Source organism: Hippocampus comes, unplaced genomic scaffold, assembly GCF_001891065.2.
Source record: "Hippocampus comes isolate QL1 unplaced genomic scaffold, H_comes_QL1_v1.1 scaffold255, whole genome shotgun sequence".
NCBI lineage: Eukaryota > Metazoa > Chordata > Actinopteri > Syngnathiformes > Syngnathidae > Hippocampus > Hippocampus comes.
Genome location: NW_017806034.1, coordinates 1,295,401 through 1,313,647, shown reverse-complemented (window position 1 = coordinate 1,313,647; position 18,247 = coordinate 1,295,401). Strand labels below are relative to the sequence as shown.

General features: G+C 42.7%; 4 protein-coding genes and 1 pseudogene across 7 annotated transcripts; 3 read left to right on the top strand and 2 right to left on the bottom strand.

The window, feature by feature from the left end:
• Nucleotides 1-1,030: 1,030 nt before the first annotated feature.
• LOC109529469 (gap junction gamma-2 protein-like) lies at nucleotides 1,031-1,909 on the bottom strand. Its single transcript, XM_019892840.1, has 2 exons — nucleotides 1,852-1,909; nucleotides 1,031-1,767 (listed from the first exon to the last, which is right to left on the bottom strand). Exons 1-2 carry the CDS (start codon nucleotides 1,907-1,909, stop codon nucleotides 1,031-1,033), a joined length of 795 nt encoding a protein of 264 aa, XP_019748399.1.
• Nucleotides 1,910-2,878: 969 nt separating this feature from the next.
• Nucleotides 2,879-7,860, bottom strand: LOC109529532 (cyclin-Y-like). The gene is made up of 10 exons (XM_019892960.1): nucleotides 7,694-7,860; nucleotides 6,810-6,884; nucleotides 6,118-6,152; nucleotides 5,943-6,040; nucleotides 5,819-5,854; nucleotides 5,696-5,753; nucleotides 5,499-5,621; nucleotides 4,523-4,689; nucleotides 4,077-4,239; nucleotides 2,879-3,461 (listed from the first exon to the last, which is right to left on the bottom strand). Exons 1-10 carry the CDS (start codon nucleotides 7,842-7,844, stop codon nucleotides 3,345-3,347), a joined length of 1,023 nt encoding a protein of 340 aa, XP_019748519.1. The 5' UTR covers nucleotides 7,845-7,860; the 3' UTR covers nucleotides 2,879-3,344.
• A 384-nt stretch (nucleotides 7,861-8,244) lies between these two features.
• Nucleotides 8,245-17,269, top strand: LOC109529515 (zinc finger protein OZF-like). Of its 4 annotated transcripts, XM_019892927.1 has the most exons (5): nucleotides 8,245-8,577; nucleotides 8,664-8,861; nucleotides 11,149-11,401; nucleotides 14,209-14,550; nucleotides 16,899-17,264. In XM_019892927.1, the coding sequence occupies exons 1-4, from the start codon at nucleotides 8,454-8,456 to the stop codon at nucleotides 14,216-14,218; spliced, it is 585 nt and encodes a 194-aa protein (XP_019748486.1). In that variant the 5' UTR covers nucleotides 8,245-8,453; the 3' UTR covers nucleotides 14,219-14,550; nucleotides 16,899-17,264. The 4 variants fall into 4 exon arrangements, with proteins under 4 accessions (XP_019748486.1, XP_019748485.1, XP_019748484.1 ...); XM_019892928.1 differs by lacking the exons at nucleotides 8,245-8,577; nucleotides 8,664-8,861; nucleotides 11,149-11,401 and adding an exon at nucleotides 12,354-13,084 and having other exon boundaries at nucleotides 16,899-17,269; XM_019892926.1 differs by lacking the exons at nucleotides 11,149-11,401; nucleotides 14,209-14,550; nucleotides 16,899-17,264 and having other exon boundaries at nucleotides 8,258-8,571; nucleotides 8,661-10,300.
• Nucleotides 11,465-12,285, top strand: LOC109529529 (gastrula zinc finger protein XlCGF57.1-like; annotated as a pseudogene).
• On the top strand, nucleotides 14,531-16,227 carry LOC109529523 (oocyte zinc finger protein XlCOF19-like). The gene has a single exon (XM_019892949.1). It carries the CDS (start codon nucleotides 14,583-14,585, stop codon nucleotides 15,591-15,593), a length of 1,011 nt encoding a protein of 336 aa, XP_019748508.1. The 5' UTR covers nucleotides 14,531-14,582; the 3' UTR covers nucleotides 15,594-16,227.
• Nucleotides 17,270-18,247: the final 978 nt, after the last annotated feature.

Below are 18,247 nucleotides of genomic sequence, written 5' to 3'. Positions count from 1 at the left end.
AAATGTTGAAATTGAATGAATGTATCTTTGACAAAACATTTCATGAAGCACCTTAGATTTCCCTTAGACAAATGTGCAATTGACTTTGATCATTCACGTATATGCATTGCAACTGATCCCACTGATTGGACAAAGGCACAAAACTAAAAATTGGTATTGAAAAATATAGTAACGCATTTTAAGATTAAATTAGAGTTGTAAAGATAAGAATTTTTCAACCATTTACACGTGCATGTAAAATCTAAATTTAATCCCTGCCTACACTTTACAAAGGACAAAAAAGTGTGCCCCCTAGCGGATAATCAACGAATTGCATCTTATTACAAATATTCATTCCGTGTCTTTTATGCATTTTTTTTTCACTTTTAATTTATCCTGCGGGCCTGATCGAACCTCCTCGGGGTGGGGGCGGTTCCGGCCCGCGGGCCGCATATTTGACATGCCTGCTTTAACCCTTTCAGGGACAGCGGTTACTACAGTGGACAGCTTATCATGTTATCAGGTTACAAGGTGCATGAAAGGGTTAATATGAATAATACTTAGATTGTAAAGTTCCACTCAGGAAGAGGACAGCCAAACACGTAAATTGCCCCCAACCGTTAATGTTGCTTTTGTCAATGTCACCGGTATGCTGAGATGATTGACAGGTGGCAAATAGGTGTGAATTCTTCCTGGCAAGTTGTTTGGGGTTACGGCCAGAGTTCAGATTTGAGGTCAGTGTGTTGCTCGGTTCCTGGCAGCGCCGGCGACAACCTGCTCAAGGTCAGCTGGTGTTCGGAAGCAGGTGCTTGACTCCTCTGCCAGCCCAGTCAAAATGGACGTTGATGGTAATATCAATGGCAGTGAAAAGAGTTTCATGAACCCTGTAAGCTGATAACACGAAAAGCTGTCCACTGTAGTAACCGCTGTCCCTGAAAGGGTTAAAGGAGAAGTTCAGAAAACCATTTCCCTAAATACTTCTGAATCATCTTGCTTGGAAAGGAACATTGTGAAGCAAAAACCAGAATCCCCAAATGCCCCCAAGTGTTTTTTAGACCCACTCCCTCTTGTCTTGAAGAGATCGATTGACACCAGGTGTGGTCCGCGCCACTTTTTTATCGTGGAGGCGTCCATGTCCACTCCTGGAGCTCCTACTGGGACTAGTCCTCTGTATCAGGAGCCCGTCTGCTTGTACCGTTGCCGTGTGAATGCTGCTTTGCTCCTCTTTGCTTATCCTCTTTGCCTTCATCCTCTTTTTCCTTCTCGTGACTGAATTCACTGAACCTGCCAGGTCCAGCAGGCTGAGAAGAATCGACAGGAAGGCCAGAGCCAACATCAGGCGTAGCATGAGCGTTTTCTCGGTGGGCCGGGAGACGTAGCATTCCACCCCCGAGCTGCAGGGGGCCTCGTAGCACATCACACTCTTCGGGAACGACGCGCCGAACAGTAAGAACTGGCCCGCGGCGAACATTACTTCCACAAGGATACGGAGGACGATGGCGCCGACGGAAAAACGGCGGAAGCTCCGCGTCCGCCACTCGGGCGCAGCGTTGCTTTTGTGGGCAACGTAGGTCAGGAAGAGAATTTGGGGGAAGCCGAGGAAGATGAGCTGGAAAAGCCACAGGCGGAAAAGGGAGACGGGGGCAAAGACGTCCAAGCAAACGTTGGAGCAGCCGGGCTGGAGGGTGTTGCACACAAAGTGGTCGTGCTCGTCTCCGAACAGGCTGAGGGCAGCCGGCCACGGCACCAGGCCGCGACCCAACACCAGCAGCAGCCACCACGCCTTCCCTAAAGATGAGCGCAAAATGTGGACACTTCATTAGGTACACCACGGCGTGGAAAATGCCTGGCTTGAGACTTCATGGAACTCACCGAAGAAGGACACGTTGTGGCTGAAGCCGATGAAGATTACATCGCACAGCGTCCCCATGGCTTCACGAGGACCCACAAAAACACACGTGAGAAACTCCCTTGAGCGCCCCAACGCCGCCGCCAAATGCTAACCTACTCGCGTTTGTGTGCCAAGGCCCACAAGAGCTCCTGTGTGTGACTATTCTTACCTCTGCTGCTGTGTTCAAAGCATTGTTGGGATGACAAGTTGCTGTCAAAGCTCCTCGGAAGGGGGGAGGTCCATTAATGTACTTTTCATACAGGCGCATTGTATATTCATGTGCACAAAATTGGATGGCGACAAGAATTGAAACGTGATGAAAATATGGAGCTCGGACAAAGGTATCGGGCTATCAAGGACATCAAGTACAACTTTATTGTCAAATACAGCACAGATGAAATGTCTTCCCTCTCAAGACAACATGCAACAAGAGGAGCCGCTGCGGGTGCCCGCGCCGCCATCAAAAGAAAAGTGATGAATAATGAAAACGAAATAATAAGCAATCTGTGAATAGTATTCGGACAGCTTCCTGATGTGAAGGAAATGAAGAGTGAAGGAAATGTGGAGCTTCTACGAAAGGATTTGGACACCAAGTGAACAGTGATACACGGTGTTTTGTCCACCTTTTTGGGACACACAGGAAGGAAAGAAAGTGATGATGGAAAATAAGATTGGGTGAAGGTGTGCAAAAAAAAACAGGACAGTGGCCACATGAAACATTCCCCCATCTCAAAAAATCCCAACTCCTACCCAACAACGTGAACAATAAATTACATTTAAATGCAGCAAAAAAAAAAAAAAGGGAATGATAATGATCATGCGGTGATGATATTGAGTGGTTTACTTACACCACGGCTGAAACTCGTGTAATATTTTGTGTCGGGGGAGAGATTGGAGGGGGACGTTTTGTGTGGAACAAACCATTTTTGAGGCAAGGGTGTGCTATATTTTTATTCTGATATTTGTTTTACATTTTCAGATAAGTACTGTATGATTTTGATGATACATTTTTCTACCTTCTTTTAAAAGAAAAGAAAATGACGGACATTTTAGGGGTATTTGAGCATTTCCAAAAATGAGCTTGAAACGATGATGGAAGTGAAGAAAAGCTATTGGACAAAAGTATTCGCGCAGATGGGAAGCGAAAAATGTGGAATTTGTGTTGGAACTGACAGAGGAAGTGAAAGGTGAAGACTTTAGACACACAAATGTGGTAGCAAAGTTACATGGGTGAAACCCTAATTCCTTGGAGGAGGTCATAGAAACTAAACACTACAAGTGGCGTCTCTTATGTTCTTATTCAACTCACAGTGAAAAAGGAGCCAGTAGAAAGTTGAGCTTTCCTCAGTTCTACAGTCTGTAGAAAAACTTAAATACAAAAAGGAATATTTTTTTTAAAAAAAAGAAATCAAAGCAGAGTCTAAGAGTTGCATGTCCAAGGCATCTCCACCAACTGTCCATCAATAAGGTGGAATTATGAGAGGATGGCAGGAACCCACACGTCTCCGTCCAGGTGGTCCACGCTGGCCGAGCGCTTCCTGGAAGCTCGCCGCGCGTCCTTGAAGGTGACGTCACTCAGTCTGGAAATAGCCTGAAGACATAAAAGGTTCTTCTCGTTTTCCTTGTCCTTCAAAATCAATTTCCTTGACTTGAAAACTTCACAGACACACATAATAGCGTGTCACAAATAGGAACGACGGGATCCAGCTCCTCTTTAAATCTATTCAAGAATACAGTTTAAAGGTGCACACAGTTACGAAAGGAACATATCGGATCATTTTCATCCACTCATTGTAGTCAGACTGTTGGATGCTCATCAATGCTGTCATTAATCACACAACACACAGAACAACAAGGCCGCCATGACCGAGTTTGCAGGATGCAGGACTCCCAAAGCTCATCCGGGAGTATGTGGGAGAAACCGGGCTCGACCTCGACAGAATGTGAACCAAGGATGGCGGGATGACTTGCATTCCCTTTGGAGCTAGACTGCATGTAAGGAAATCTATAGATTGTGAAGACGGCATTTTAGCTTCTGACATTAACTCCAAATGCTAGTTTCAAAATTACCTTTTCGTGTTCAAGTTGTCTTGTAGGCATGTTATTAGTAAGTCATTGGCGTTGTTGTGTTATTAATGTCTTATTATTGGGTTGTCACATTTTGTACATAGATGATCACAGGCAACAGTTGGTGCAAAGGATGTACCTCCAGCTTTTGGGCTTTGTGGTGGCTGAGGGCCTCCAGCGGGATGCTGAGGTCGTTGGCCTCGGAGAGCGAGCGTAGGTCAAAGTAATACTTGACGTAAACACTTGAAGGCACGTTGATGTTGAACTGCACAAGTTCCAGGAAGTGTCGTTCCAGACGGTTCCTGTAGGACATCGCATCACAGGAATTTTTATACGGTGAGCATCATAATTCACAACAAAGTCTCCCAAAAAAGATTGTGTCAAATTGAAATATTATTACTTGCTGTCATTTGTAGTTGGAAAACAAGAAGAAACACATTTCTTTCCAGTGACCATCAATGATGACAACTGTACTTTGATACGGCGATGCATTTTGAGACATCGTATAGTCAGTATACAAGGTACAAGCTAGCAGCAGCGGAATTCATCCTGAACCCATTCGCGACACAGCTTCCGAAGACGTACATGTCGACCACAGTCATGTCTTTGAGGATGTGACAGTAGTCCACGTTCCACACAGCGTGGTCGTCCCACACTTTGGATGCCAGCAGGGCGGCACCCAGCACCATTCGTCTCCACGTCGCAGGACTCATGGAGACCTCTGCGTACGTCAGAAGTCTCTCCAGGTACACCTGTCGTGCAAAACGCTCAACTTCATTTGCCAGAATTTGTACTGACGTTGTGTAAAGGTTGGGACATATTGTCAGGTGAGACAGGACATGTGTATACATGGTACAGGACTTTTTGATGCGATTTGGTACAATACGGTACATTTGGTTACATTTCGATGCGTTAGTTGTGGTATATTATACAGAACCTTAAATAGCGGGACAATGTGTGACGATACTTGTTAGTATACATGGTACTCCAATGTGGTCTGGCACTTAGTTTTGTAGTAAATTACGGCGTGTTGCGTTGCGATATGTTGTGTTTTGAGGAGCTGCATTTCATTACGGTACACCGCATAAAAAGATGTGTTACGTTCCACTGCCGTGCATTCCTTTGTGTTACGAAATGTTACATATCGCGACACTGCATGACGCAATGTTGCATTTCAGTCGATTGCGTTACGAATCGTAGTGTTCCGTTACGGAATGTTGCATTGCGTTACGTTACATTGCATGACATCCCGTTGCAATGCGGCGGTTTGCGCTACGCTACGTTGCTTTACGAAAGATTTGCTGTGCGTTACGATATGTTACTATGTGGTACGTTACACAGTGGTGTGGTGTGTTACGAAATGATACGTTGTCTTATGAAAGGGAACATTGTTGTTTGTTGATGTGCTTCGAGACATTCTTAGTGCATTTAGAAAACAATGACTTTTGCGAGAATGTGATATTTTAATCACGGTTGTGGAACATTCATTGTACTTTGGTTATGGTAAAACAAATCCAAATGTGAACAGTTCAAAGGTGCAATAGTCGCTTAGTGTCCTCACCAGCATGACAATGGCACACTCGGACCTGAGCTGTGCGGCGCAGAAGAGTGTGCGGATAAAGCGATAAACCTGCCTCGGTTCTGGGTCCCGATGGTTACAATCGGCAGGTACCTGGTGTGATCTCTGCGGCCCAAAAGAATTGCAGCTGAATGCAAGAAAACAAAACAAAAAAACAAAACAAGAGGTGGACTTCTCACCGAGAGTGGGTGAAGCCTCTCATCAAAAATGTCCAGAAGCGGCGTTTCGTTGTCATCCCTGCAGGGAGACGTTCAATCAATCAATCAATCCGTGACATCCAAGACATACATTCAACCTCTCACCTGTTTTTTATGTGGTAGTAAATTGCCAGTGCTACACTGTGAATTAAAAAAACAAGAATATTGCTTGAGCATATTATTCTGCTCCATTCCGACTTGAAAATGTTCAGCTTTGTGATGAGTTTACCATTTGATGGTGTATTTGAGGTGAGGCCTGCTTACTGTGTTCTCATCAAGAAAGATTGTGGAGCAGGAGCTGTACTTCCACCTGCTGGTCGGGCCGCGCTAACATGCACGCACGTACAGGGACTGTCATTAGAGGGCCGGAAAAAAGTGACTGACAGATGAGAGCGCTAACTCACGTAGCGGATGAAGTGGATCTTTTGTCTTTCTCGCACTGCAAAACACACACAAGAAAAAAAACAGTTGATAGCACTGCGTCATTTGAGCTTGAGGACTGTGGGGGGGATATATATATATATATATCTCTTTCCTCCACTGTTATCTAACATTAGCTTCCAATGTTAGCTTGAACGTGCGCTCACAAACCTAGCTTTCAATGATAGCTTTTGAAGTTAACGTCTCCTGTTAGCTTCTGAAGTTAGCTTCCCATCTTACATCCGATATTAAAGCTTAGGAATGCCAACGTGACCTGTCAAACATTAGCTCCAACTTTAGTTTCATGATTCACGCGAATGTGAGCTTTGGAGGTTTCTTCAGTGATAGCTTTCAAAATTAGCTTCCCATGCTAGGGTTGGAAGTAACGTCGCACATGGTACATTACGTTTGGTTACATTGCAGTATGTTACGATGAGGTACAATATGTTACGTTGTGTAGTGAAACCTTACATTGTGGTGCGTTGCATAACGAAATGTTACAGCACATTATATCACCGGTCATGCTATGTTACATTACACTGCAGTACATTAAGGTATAATACAGCATGTCTCTGGTATGTTACATTATGAAATGTTACATTGCAGTATATTACATTGTATTACATTGTGTAATTAGTCAAATGTACATGAAATTTTTGAAAGCAAATGACTTTACCATCGTTCATGGATTTGGTGAGGAACATCGTGCAGCTCTGTGGATGATCTGCCGGACTCAACATCAAGTCCAATTCTGGAGACACAGGATTGCATTACAAAGTAGATCATCAAACAAGAGTGAATCTCGATCTAATCCCGATCTAGGGGGAACCTGACATCTGTTACGGTTTCTCTCCCAGTTTTATTCACTGGGACGTTCTTTGAAGAAGGATTAACACCCTCGATCATGGGGTTTGAAATCTATTTTGAATGCAGTTCTAATGTGTAAGGATGGATTTGCTTGAATGACTGCACACCTTTTTTTCCAGCAAGCTTGAAAGAGGACGAAAGAGGAGACGCTGGTGAATAATCCATGAACAACACAACACCCTGCCTGCCTGCTTGCCTGCCTACTCCGAAAGCAACGATTGTGTTCTAGCTCGGGCCCTTCTGCTTGTTTCTTTTTTTTTTTTTTGTCTTCACAGAAGACAAAAAACACACATGAAACTTTGTCAAAATGAGAGCAATCACATGTCGTCCTTGTCGAACCCGAGTAACCCAAGTGCCTGATCCTGGGTTTGCCCCTCTTGGCGATCCGACAGAGGTTCTTTCGATAAAGCCCAGCTACAATGTCAGATGTTGGAGTAAGTTTTTACTGACATATATTTTTGTAGTCACATTTTAAATTACCAACTATGGTCTCGAAAGAGCTTCCATGATGTGTGTTGTATACCGGTACAGGTAATACATGGGGAATGTCGAGTGGATATTGTCGATCAAGGTATACTCTTGATCAACAATATCCACTCGACATTCCCCATGTATTGACTGAATAGAGATATTCAGTCAACTTTGTTTCTTTCGCCTTCTTGAGCTCATTGAGAAGTGCTGAGTTCACGTTACCGTCCATGTTCTCGATGTCGCTGATGTGTTGCAGGTTGTTTTGAAACCTCTCCTCCTGCGGCAGGTTCAGTTCCGGTTCGGCGCGGTCCTCTTCCAGTCTGGAGTGGACTTTCGGGGTGGCGGGGACGCAGCATGAGGTCGTGCTGCCCATCCTGGACTCCTCCAGACGCCCCAGCCTCACAGCCCATTTGCACGTGCGCCATTTAAGCCCCACTGGGGATGGACGTTGAGCCGCTAGGCTTCATTGTGAAATGAAACAAGATATGTTTACCGAAGTCTCAGTAATACTCGGTAGTGTATCATAACAGTGCGGTAAAATCGTGTTTTTAAATAAAAATGCACTATCGCGTGGGTCAATTTTCAGCCGAAATTGCGACATCTGTCGGTGATTGAAGGCAGTGCTCCATACAAGCTCGGAAACTTCCGCAAAAAATCCACCAGCCAATCATATCGCAGCGGGGCGTGGCCTGTCGGACTTCCGCCGCGCATCTACTTCCGTACACGGTTTTCTTTCCACCACAAACGCTCAGATTCATCTTTTCTTTCTTCTTTTTTTTTATCTTAAACGTACTGCGTCCTCCACACAGGCCGTCCAAAACGACTTTGAGACATTGCGACGTCATTTGTGTCCGGATATCATGGCCTCAGTGCGCATTGATTCTTAGCTTAGCTTAGCTCGCGAGCCACTAACAAAGAGAAGCACAGGAAACATCGTCAAAGCCGAGCTCATGTGCGAATTTTCGGGGATTCTCGTGTGAAAATGTGTGCAAGACTGACACCAAAGTACGAGGAGGACGTTTGCGGAATAAAAGTAAAAAGCGAGCAACATTTTCAATTGCTTGGTGATGTTTGCAAGCAGCCACGAAATGTGCCGCACACAGCAGGTTTGAACATTTCTTACTCTCACCTGTTTGACAATTAACTGCTTTCTAACATTATAATACAATGTTTGTCTTCTTGGGTCCTGCAGAGGTCAATGAAAAGTATCTTCATCCTGAGCAGCAGGGGGCAGAGTTCACTCACATCAAGAAGGAGCAGGAGGATTTCAGCAACTCATCATTGACCTTCGTGCCTTTGAAAAGTGAAGATGACAACAAGGGTACAAGTGAGGAGGACGGAAGGGCGGAGCCTCCAAGCAGCAGCTCGAGTGGACACATATCAAGAGAAGGTGATGCAGACCACAGTGGACCATCACAACTAGATGAACTAGCGCCACTATCTGATAGTGACATCGTAATGTCACACTCTCCTGACACTGATGATGGTGATGATGATATGGCGCAGCACACTGACAACAAATGCTGGAAATGTTCTCTGTGTGGGAAAACATTTAGTTCTAAGGGGAATATGAAAGTTCACACAAGAACACACTGTGGAAAAAAGCCTTTTTCCTGTGCGGTTTGTGGCAAATGCTTCTCTCAAAAGAGATATTTAAGAAGCCACACAAGAATACACACTGGAGAGAAACCTTTTTCCTGCACAGTTTGTGGCAAACGTTTCTTTGAAAAGAGACTTTTAAGAAGCCACGCAAGAACGCACACTGGAGAGAAACCTTTTTCTTGCTCAGACTGTGGCAAAAGCTTCTCACTGAAGCAAAATTTAAGAATGCACACATTAACACACACTGGAGAAAAAGCTTTTGCCTGCTCTATTTGTGGCCAAAGGTTTTTTCAAAAGTCAAGTTTAGTAAGCCATGCAACAACACACAGTGGAGAGAAACCTTTCGCTTGCACAGTTTGTGGCAAATGTTTCTATGAAAAGTCCAATTTAAAAAGCCACGCAAGAACTCATGCTGGAGACAAACCATTTGTCTGCTCAGACTGTGGCAAAAGCTTTTCTCAAAAATCAAATTTAATGAAACACACAAGGACACACAGTGGCGAAAAACCCTTTTCCTGCTCAATTTGTGGCCAAAGATTCTCTCAAATAAACAATTTGACAGTCCACACAAGAAAGCACACTGGAGAGAAACCATTTTCCTGCTTAGATTGTGGCAAAAGCTTCCTTCAGAATGGAGATTTGACAAAACACACAAGAACGCATGCTGGGGAAAAACCCTTTGCATGCTCAGTTTGTGGCAAAAGCTTCTCCCAAAAATCAAATTTAAGCAGACACACAAAAACACACACTGGAGAGAAACCTTTCGCCTGTTCAATTTGTGGCCAGAGCTTCTCTGAAAAGTCGAGTTTAACAACACACACAAGAACACACACTGGAGAAAAACCATTCAGTTGCAGTGTGTGCAGTAAAAGATTCTCTTATAAGCTGTGTGTGAAGAGACACAAATGTGCTGGTCAGAGTAGCAGTAATCCTTGACGCTTTAACCCCTTCAGGCACAGCGGTTACTACAGTGGACAGCTTATCTTGTTATCGGGTTACAGGGTGCATGAAAGGGTATTAAAAACCTGAAGGCACCGACTCTGTGCTAAACTGTAAACGCATCAATGTAAATGAGGTCAGATGTCAATTGTCTTTTCCTGTACCAACATTTGTAAGCGTTTAAAACACAACGAAAAAGCATAATTGTACATCATGGGAAAGGAGAACGTGTGCTTGTGAAACGGCAGCCCTTTTGCACAATCCTCAATAAAATCACTTGTTGCTCAACCGGCCGACATGACACTGTGTGAAAATGTGAAAAGAACAACATAAATATTGTAGATGAAGATAAATTATATGAAAAACAGGAAATGGATAAGCAAGTCGTGCCAGTATCTCTTAATGTTTTTGGTACGTTGGGGCCGATCTGGCTAGACTGGAGACGAGTCTGTCACCTGATGGCGACTGGAGTCTAAGCTGTTTGTTGTTGATCACGCAAAATTATATTTGTTGTGGCTAATGATTCATATCCTTCTTCATATTTTGTCTGTTTTTCTTTTGTATTTGCTTCTTGCATTTATTGGGGCTGCAGCTATCGCATTAGCATTGACCTCTGGGATTGATATACCTTCAAATAATCAATATTCACACACAACCGTGGTTGAAACACATCCACACGGGTGAACATAACAATACTCAAAGACACATCTTCTTCCCAATCTGTGAAAAACGATTTATATTCATCGAGGTCAGTCGTAACATTCTACTTGTTCAATTTCTCATCAGTGCTGCCCGGGAGCCACATAGGACCACAGACTTCTAATACAAATGTATGACAAAAATGACATATTAGATATGGACAAAATATGTGTCATGAGCAAAGAAAGATCGACTATCCTAACCCAATAACAAGGGGTTTGAACCAAACAACAAAACAACCACGTATTTTTTTTCCAGTGCAAAGGGCTCTCCTGCAAAAAAATAAATAAAATAAAATATTCAAAAATGACCCAAAACTGCTGAACAAGAAAACAAGTGCAAGAATTCATTTTGTACAAGTCAAAACGTACCACTGTCAGTGCCTGACATTTGACTTGACCAAACCAAATGTGCGTTTGTCATCTTGTGACCCGCAGACGTCAGTGAAAAATATCTTCATCCTGAGCAACAGGAGCCACCGTCCACTCACATCAAAGAGGAGGAGGAGGAGGAGAATGATATCACCAACTTGTCATTGACATTTGCCCCTTTGAAGAGTGAAGATGACGACATGGGTGAGAGTGAGGAGGACACAGAGGTGGAGCCTCCAAGTAGCATCTCAAGTTCCCACATAACAGAAGGTGACGGCAACCACAACGGACCATTGCAAGCACCAAGTGATGACTTAAGGTCGCAATCTCCTGACTCTGGTGATGATGTCGATGATGAATACGCCAAAGTTGATCGGACATGTCACACTGACAACAAACAATGGGAATGTACTCGGTGTTGTAAAATATTTAGTTCAAAGTGGTCTTTAAAAACGCACACAAGAACCCACACTGGGGAAAAAACCTTTTGCCTGCTCAGTTTGTGGCAAAAACTTTTCCATGAAGCAAAATTTAAGCATACACACAAAAACGCATAGTGGAGAAAAACCTTTTACCTGCACAGACTGTGGCAAAAGTTTCTCACATATGCAAAATTTAACAAAACACACAAGAACACACACCGGAGAAAAACCTTTTTCCTGCTCAGACTGTGGCAAAAGCTTCTCGCTTCGGCAAAATTTAAGACTCCACACATTCACGCACAGTGGAGAGAAACCTTTTTCCTGCTCAATTTGTGGTCAAAGATTCACTCAGAACTCAGTGTTACTAAACCACACGAGAACACACACTGGAGAAAAACCTTTTGCCTGCATAGTTTGTGGCAAACGCTTCTCTAAAAAGGGAAGTTTAACGAGACACACAAGAACACACAGTGGGGATCAACCTTTTTCGTGCTCAGATTGTGACAAACGCTTCACGAATAAGAAGCTTCATAAAGCACCCCGAAGTACACACTGGTGAAAAACCTTTTGCCTGCTCTGAGTGTGGCAAACGTTTCTCTCAAAAATCAAGTTCAATAAAACACACAAAAACACACGCTGAGGAATAAAAACATTCAGTTGTATTGGGTGTGCGAAAAGTTTTTCGAGTAAGCCGTATGTTAAGAGACCTAAGTGTGGTGGTGAGAATAGCAGGGATCTTTGGTGCTTCCCAAAAAATAAATAAATCACTGAAGGAAATGAATCTTTGTGGTAAGCTGTAAAAGTGTAAATGATTCTGAACAAAATATGAATGTTTATGAATGTGTAAGCTAAGGTAGGACGAGAAGAATCAGCGCATAGGGAGGCGAATTTAACCGGACGCAAAGACTGAAAACATATATTTTAGTCCTTTAAAGTACAGTGGTATCACACGTGATTTAATTGTCAAGGCTTCGGTCCGTTCACTTTTAAATCGGGAAGAATCATCTGGCGTAGCGCGTGTGGTTCTGGTTCCGCAATGACAAATGTTGACGAGCGTTGTTATGAATGTCACGTGTTTCTTGGCAGTGCACCGCTGCTGCGATATGATTGGCTGCTGCATTGCGGAAGGAAACTCTGAGAACGTATCCAACAACGATTCTACAGCCAATCAAATTGCAGCGGGGCATGTCTTGAATTGGCATTCATAATCTAGCCCGGGCACATAGCCATATGCACACCACCAAAATATTCTTTCCGAATTAGTACTGAAAGGAGTGAACCCATATCCAACACTATTTAACTGGACTAAAACATCACTTATTAAATCTTTGTGCCCTGATACACTCGTCTCAGTGCGCATTGAAGCTTCTCGGCCTCGTTAGCTTAGGTTAATTTAGCTTAGCTCGCTAGCCGCTAACAAAGGGTCGCCTTTGTTAGCGATACATCGCCAATGTCGCCAAATATTGTTGGAGTTATTGTGTGAAACTGCGGAGCCGACAGCCGAACTCACGGAGGAAAACTTGCAACAAGACTTTTGAACGCCGTTTGTAAACAGCCTCGTGTTATGATACTCATGGCAGGTTTGTAACACTTGTAACACTCACTACAAAATTGGTATAAATATTCCTTTGGTTATATTTTAATAGAATCGTAATCGATTAAGATCACTGCTTTCGTTTCGGTACGCCTTGACTCTTAAAAAAAAATCAGTTACATGTAGTGTATACTCACAGCATTGTGATGAATTACTACTCTTGTTATCACATCATTATTTTTAAAATCCATCCCAGCCCAGATTTCACACAGAGTAACCCAGATTCCACACAGTCCATTTGTGACTAAATTGAGACAATATCATGATTTCATTATGCACACTGTTTTCAATATTTTTGGTGGGTGGTTTACCGTGAGTTTTTTATGCCAGTCAGTTCCCACCGGGTAGCAGAATGAAGAATGGGAGGCATAAATCAATGTTGTACCTTGCGATGCTGTGTGGAGATTTAGAATTCAAGCCAGATGAACGCAGAGCTGCTATGCCAAATTTTTATCAAGAAATTCACAACACAAACCGGCAACACCACAACCCACAAAGTGCCTCACTCTATTTAAAGACTTTATTAGACTGACACAGAATCTGAAAGTGCTTGAAGGTGATGGTTTGAGAGAGAGAGAGAGAGAGAACCATAAATATGATGTAACTAAACGTGCAGCTGTATGGCTAGCTGAGAAATTTGTCTTTAAAATGACAACTTGATGTCCCGCTTTAATTATTTTTTTTTGCAACTTTCCCTGAAACATACAAAAGAAAAAAAACACCAGAATGAGAATTTCCCTTTGTTATTATGGAAAATGACGATTCTTCTTCCTTTTCCCCTGGTTAGTGAAAGTTAGTGAGAAGCTGACAGTCACCATGTTTAGATGATTTTATTTCTTCAAATTGGCGTATTTTCATTCATTTTGTACTGTCCTACATATATTCTCAAACATGCACTGATGGGAAAAAAATCCCTTCAACTTAGTTTTGGGGTTGTAACAGAATCATTCCATTTTCATTCATTTCAAATGTAAGCGTTACCTCTGTTTCAGAATGTTTCAGGTGAGGAATAGGATCACAGAACTGATTAAGTTCACAACCTGAGGTTGTGCTTGTACAGACATCAGTCACAGCAAGAGATTTGACATCTTTTCTTTTTCTTTCCCGCAGACGTCAGTGATCTTCATCCTGAGCAACAAGAACCAGAGTCCCTTCACATCAAAGAAGAAGAGGAGGAGGAGGACTCATACATCAAAGAGGAAGATAGGCCCATCCACGTTAAAATGGAGGAGCAAGAGGAAGAATATTACCCCCACATCAAAGAGGAAGAAGAAAAGCACCCTCACCTGGATGATGTCAGCAAGTCACCATTGACCCTTGTTCTCTCAAAGAATGAAGATGACGACGAGGGTGAGAGTGGGGGCAACGGGAGGGTGGAGCCTTCAAGCAGCAGTTCAAGTCAACGCGTGACAACAGAAGGTGATGAAGACCGCTGTGGAGCGTCACAATTAGGTGAACTAGCTCCGCTATCAGAAAGTAACAACATGTCACACTTTCCTGATGTGGATGATGAGGAGGAAGAGGATGGTGATGATGAACACTCAAAAGGTGATATGGCATGTGACACTGAGAACAAATACTGCAAATGTTCTTCGTGTGGGAAAACGTTTTCGTCAAAGTGGCATTTAAAAGTACACACGAGAACGCATACTGGGGAGAAACCATTCGGTTGCACTTTGTGCGGTAAAAGATTTTTAGAAAAGAGTACTTTGGTGAAACACACAAGAACACACACTGAAGAGAAAGCTTTTGCCTGCGCTGTTTGTGGGCAAAGATTCTCTCAAAGGTCAAGTTTAACAACGCACACAAGAACGCATACCGGAGAGAAACTTTTTGCCTGCTCGGTATGTGGCAAAAGGTTCCCTGTGAAGGCACATTTAACAAGTCACACAAGAACACACACTGGAGAAAAACCATTCTTGTGCTCACTTTGTGGTAAAAGATTCATAGACAAAAGTACTTTGATAAAACACACAAGAACACACACTGGGGACAAACCTTTTGCCTGCTTAGTTTGTGGGCAAAGATTTACCCAAAGGTCTAGTTTAACAATGCATACAAGAAGACACGGCGGACAGAAACGTTTTACCTGCTCGGAATGCGGCAAAGGTTTCTCTGACAAGTCAAGTCTAACGATACACACTCGAAAACACACCGGAGAAAAACCTTTTGCCTGCTCGCTATGTGGTAAAAGCTATTCTCAAAAGTCCAGTTTAACAATGCACTCAAGAACACACAGTGGAGAGAAGCTTTTCGCCTGCTCCGTTTGTGGCCAATGCTACTCTCAAAAGGCCAGTTTAATTCTGCACACAAGAACACACACCGGAGAGAAACTTTTCCCATGCTTAGCATGTGGCAAAAGCTTCACCGTAAAATCACGTCTGACAGCGCACACAAGAACACACACTGGAGAGAAACCATTCCCGTGCTCAGTTTGTGGCAACAGCTTCTCTACAAAGTCAGGTTTAAACAAACATACCAGAACACATTGGTGAGGAACAATTAAGGTCTGGTGGGGTTTTTATTTTCCAAGTGATATTAAGTGCCGGGATTGTGATGGTCAGAGAGACAACACTGCCCCAATGAAGCTGCAGCATAAACTGAAGAAACTGACCATTTTGTAATCACCCTTTAGCTTCTAGCCAGTCAATTACTCTGTCACAGATAAAATCATCTCCACGAGGTGTTAATCAGATGTTACTGTTACAAAATTCAAGACGAGCACTAACTCCCATCTTCCTACCCTAAATTGCTTGAAATCATACCTGTCAGATCACCTACAGTTTGTAAATGTTGAGAACAAAAATTTGCGTGTAAAATTCAGATACGGTGTCCCGCAGGGGTCCGTACTTTGACAAGTACTATTTAGTCTATATGCTTTCCTTGTGCAGTATTATTCAAAAACTCGTCAATTTCCACTGCTATGCTGATGACACACATCTCTACCTATCCAGGAAACCTGAGCAAACGAATGCATTGACCAGAATTTAGCATTTAGTGCTCTCGCTCAAAAAGTCTCAAGAGCAGCATTCTTTCACATAAAAAAAGAAGAAATTTCTCGCCAATAGCTGATAATTTATAAACCTGATTGAACTAATACACGCTCATTAGCCCTTATCGCCATTGAGGGGCGAAAATAGCAACTGTTGGCAAAGGTAGTAAAATGCACGTTCACATCAGAATTCGTCCGAGTGTGTTCAATGGGTTAGCGTTACTCTTTTGCTAAGTGTGGCCTTGGACCTGCTCCATGTGTAAAGGACCCTGAGACAAATGGTCTTGTGATTTGTCACAAATATAGAAATGAAATTTAATTGCAGCTGTATTGAGAAGCACCGATTCGTTCTTGAGATTCCTCAGCCACTACAGGAATATTTTTCAAGAGTGGGCTATGCAGTTGATGCCCCAGTAAAATGTTGTAGTTGTTGTATGAAGTTATTCAAATGGGTATTGGATGGAACTGACATTTACTTCGATACTTATAAACACGTGTTGAGTATTTTATGACGAGTCTTCTTTTCCACAAATATTTCTAGTTCTAATCTAGTCCAGAGTGGGAGTAGTTTTGCTACTTGTGACCGTCTGTTATCTCCGATATATTGTGCGTTGCGTTAAGGTGCCTAAAAATAATTCATTTTGATTTTGTCATATACGGTGAATACAATACACGTTTTCATTTCCCTCACAGGATGAATAAATTACCAACTACCAACCAAATGACGATCTATCTGTCCTTTCTGTTCATCTAGCCATGATTGTAAATGTGAAAGCTGTTCACTCTTTCTGATGGCGAATCCTCACAGTATGTGGCGTCGACACCGAGTTGGGCCGAGTCACCGGGTGAATCTCCAGCCTGCTGACGTCCCAAGTTCCTGGCTCCTTCCGCCGCCAAGTCGCGAAGGAAACTCCAAGATATTTAAAGAAGCCACGCCGACTGGCCAAAAGATACGTCAGGGTCTCCGCCATCTTGTGAGTGTCATTGGTTGGAATCGTCAAGACCGCAGAATGCTGTGGAATTTCCATCCGCAGGTCGGAGAATTTTTTTTTCTTTTGATTTTTTTAATGCTGCCTCTGTGTTAAATGGGTCAGCGTTTCCCATGCCGAAACAGCCAAATGCTTAAGGTCCTAGAAATTGTAGAAATAAATAGAATAACATCAAGTTGCTGATTTTGAATTGAGGCATTCATGGGAAAGGCAATCCTGAGTGACAGATCAAATAGTCTTGGCCCACTGAAACACACTTCTTGCTCAAGGCAAAAACGTGTCACCGTAAAGGCTTCAAAAGCTCCCGAGAAACTGTGAGTTGCACAATTTCCAAAGGTTGCCCTTCAAATTCTGCGAAAAGGCTGTGTGCTAATGTGTGAATGCCAGGGTTTGCATAGTTTGGGGGTTTTCGTCGTAGTTCTTTTTAAATTTTGTTTTGACTTATTTGTTTCCTCCAGTTTTAATTAGCTTTTAGAGGAGGTTTGCAAATGCAAAAATTCTTTTTTTTAAACACTTTGAAGATGTATGAGGGGTGCGGCAAAAAGTAAGGAAATAGCGCATGTTTCAAGTTATACGTTTGTCAGGATTCCCAATAGTCTTGACCAAGGTGAAGACTACTCTTCCTGGAGTCCAAATTAAAATAAAACATGACACTTACATAAATTCAACAAATAAACAAAAATACAAAAAATTACATTCCCACATAATAATACATCAAAACGGTGTCAACGGGGGTGCTAATATTATTGAAGGGTATTTTGGCAGTTGGTGTGAGAAAGGACAATGCAGAAGATAAATATATATTTTTTAATCACATTTTCACTTTTACAGCTTAACTTAACTCAGTCAGTTTCTTCAATTGTTTGTAAAGCTTCATCAATGGCTGCTTTTCTTCAAACTGGGGTGATCAGAGAAGCTTTTGACACAACAGCATCTTAACATCTTCATCATATTTTATTCCAATTCATATTCATACTTTTACGTCTTACCACCAAGAGTCAGTTTCTTCTTAAAGCTTCAACGGTCACCGCTCTTCTCATCAGCACACTCGTGTTTCTCAACATCTGGTCTATTGGAGAATCTTTTAGCTCACACGTTGCAAGTGAATTTTATCTCACCAGCGGGTGATCAGAGAAGCTTTTGACACAACAGCATCTTAGCATCTTCA

Excerpts from the sequence above, each read along its gene's own strand:
- LOC109529469 (XM_019892840.1), bottom strand. The coding sequence starts at position 1,909 with ATGGGGACGCTGTGCGATGTAATCTTCATCGGCTTCAGCCACAACGTG. Across the intron at positions 1,768-1,851 it reads CCACAACGTGTCCTTCTTCG|GGAAGGCGTGGTGGCTGCTG; the intron begins GTGAGTTCCATG and ends GCTCATCTTTAG.
- LOC109529532 (XM_019892960.1), bottom strand. The coding sequence starts at position 7,844 with ATGGGCAGCACGACCTCATGCTGCGTCCCCGCCACCCCGAAAGTCCAC. Across the intron at positions 5,754-5,818 it reads TACTACCACATAAAAAACAG|GGATGACAACGAAACGCCGC; the intron begins GTGAGAGGTTGA and ends GTCTCCCTGCAG. Across the intron at positions 4,240-4,522 it reads GACATGACTGTGGTCGACAT|GAACCGTCTGGAACGACACT; the intron begins GTACGTCTTCGG and ends GATGTCCTACAG.
- LOC109529515 (XM_019892925.1), top strand. The coding sequence starts at position 8,454 with ATGTGTGCAAGACTGACACCAAAGTACGAGGAGGACGTTTGCGGAATA. Across the intron at positions 8,578-8,663 it reads AAATGTGCCGCACACAGCAG|AGGTCAATGAAAAGTATCTT; the intron begins GTTTGAACATTT and ends TGGGTCCTGCAG.
- LOC109529523 (XM_019892949.1), top strand. The coding sequence starts at position 14,583 with ATGTCACACTTTCCTGATGTGGATGATGAGGAGGAAGAGGATGGTGAT.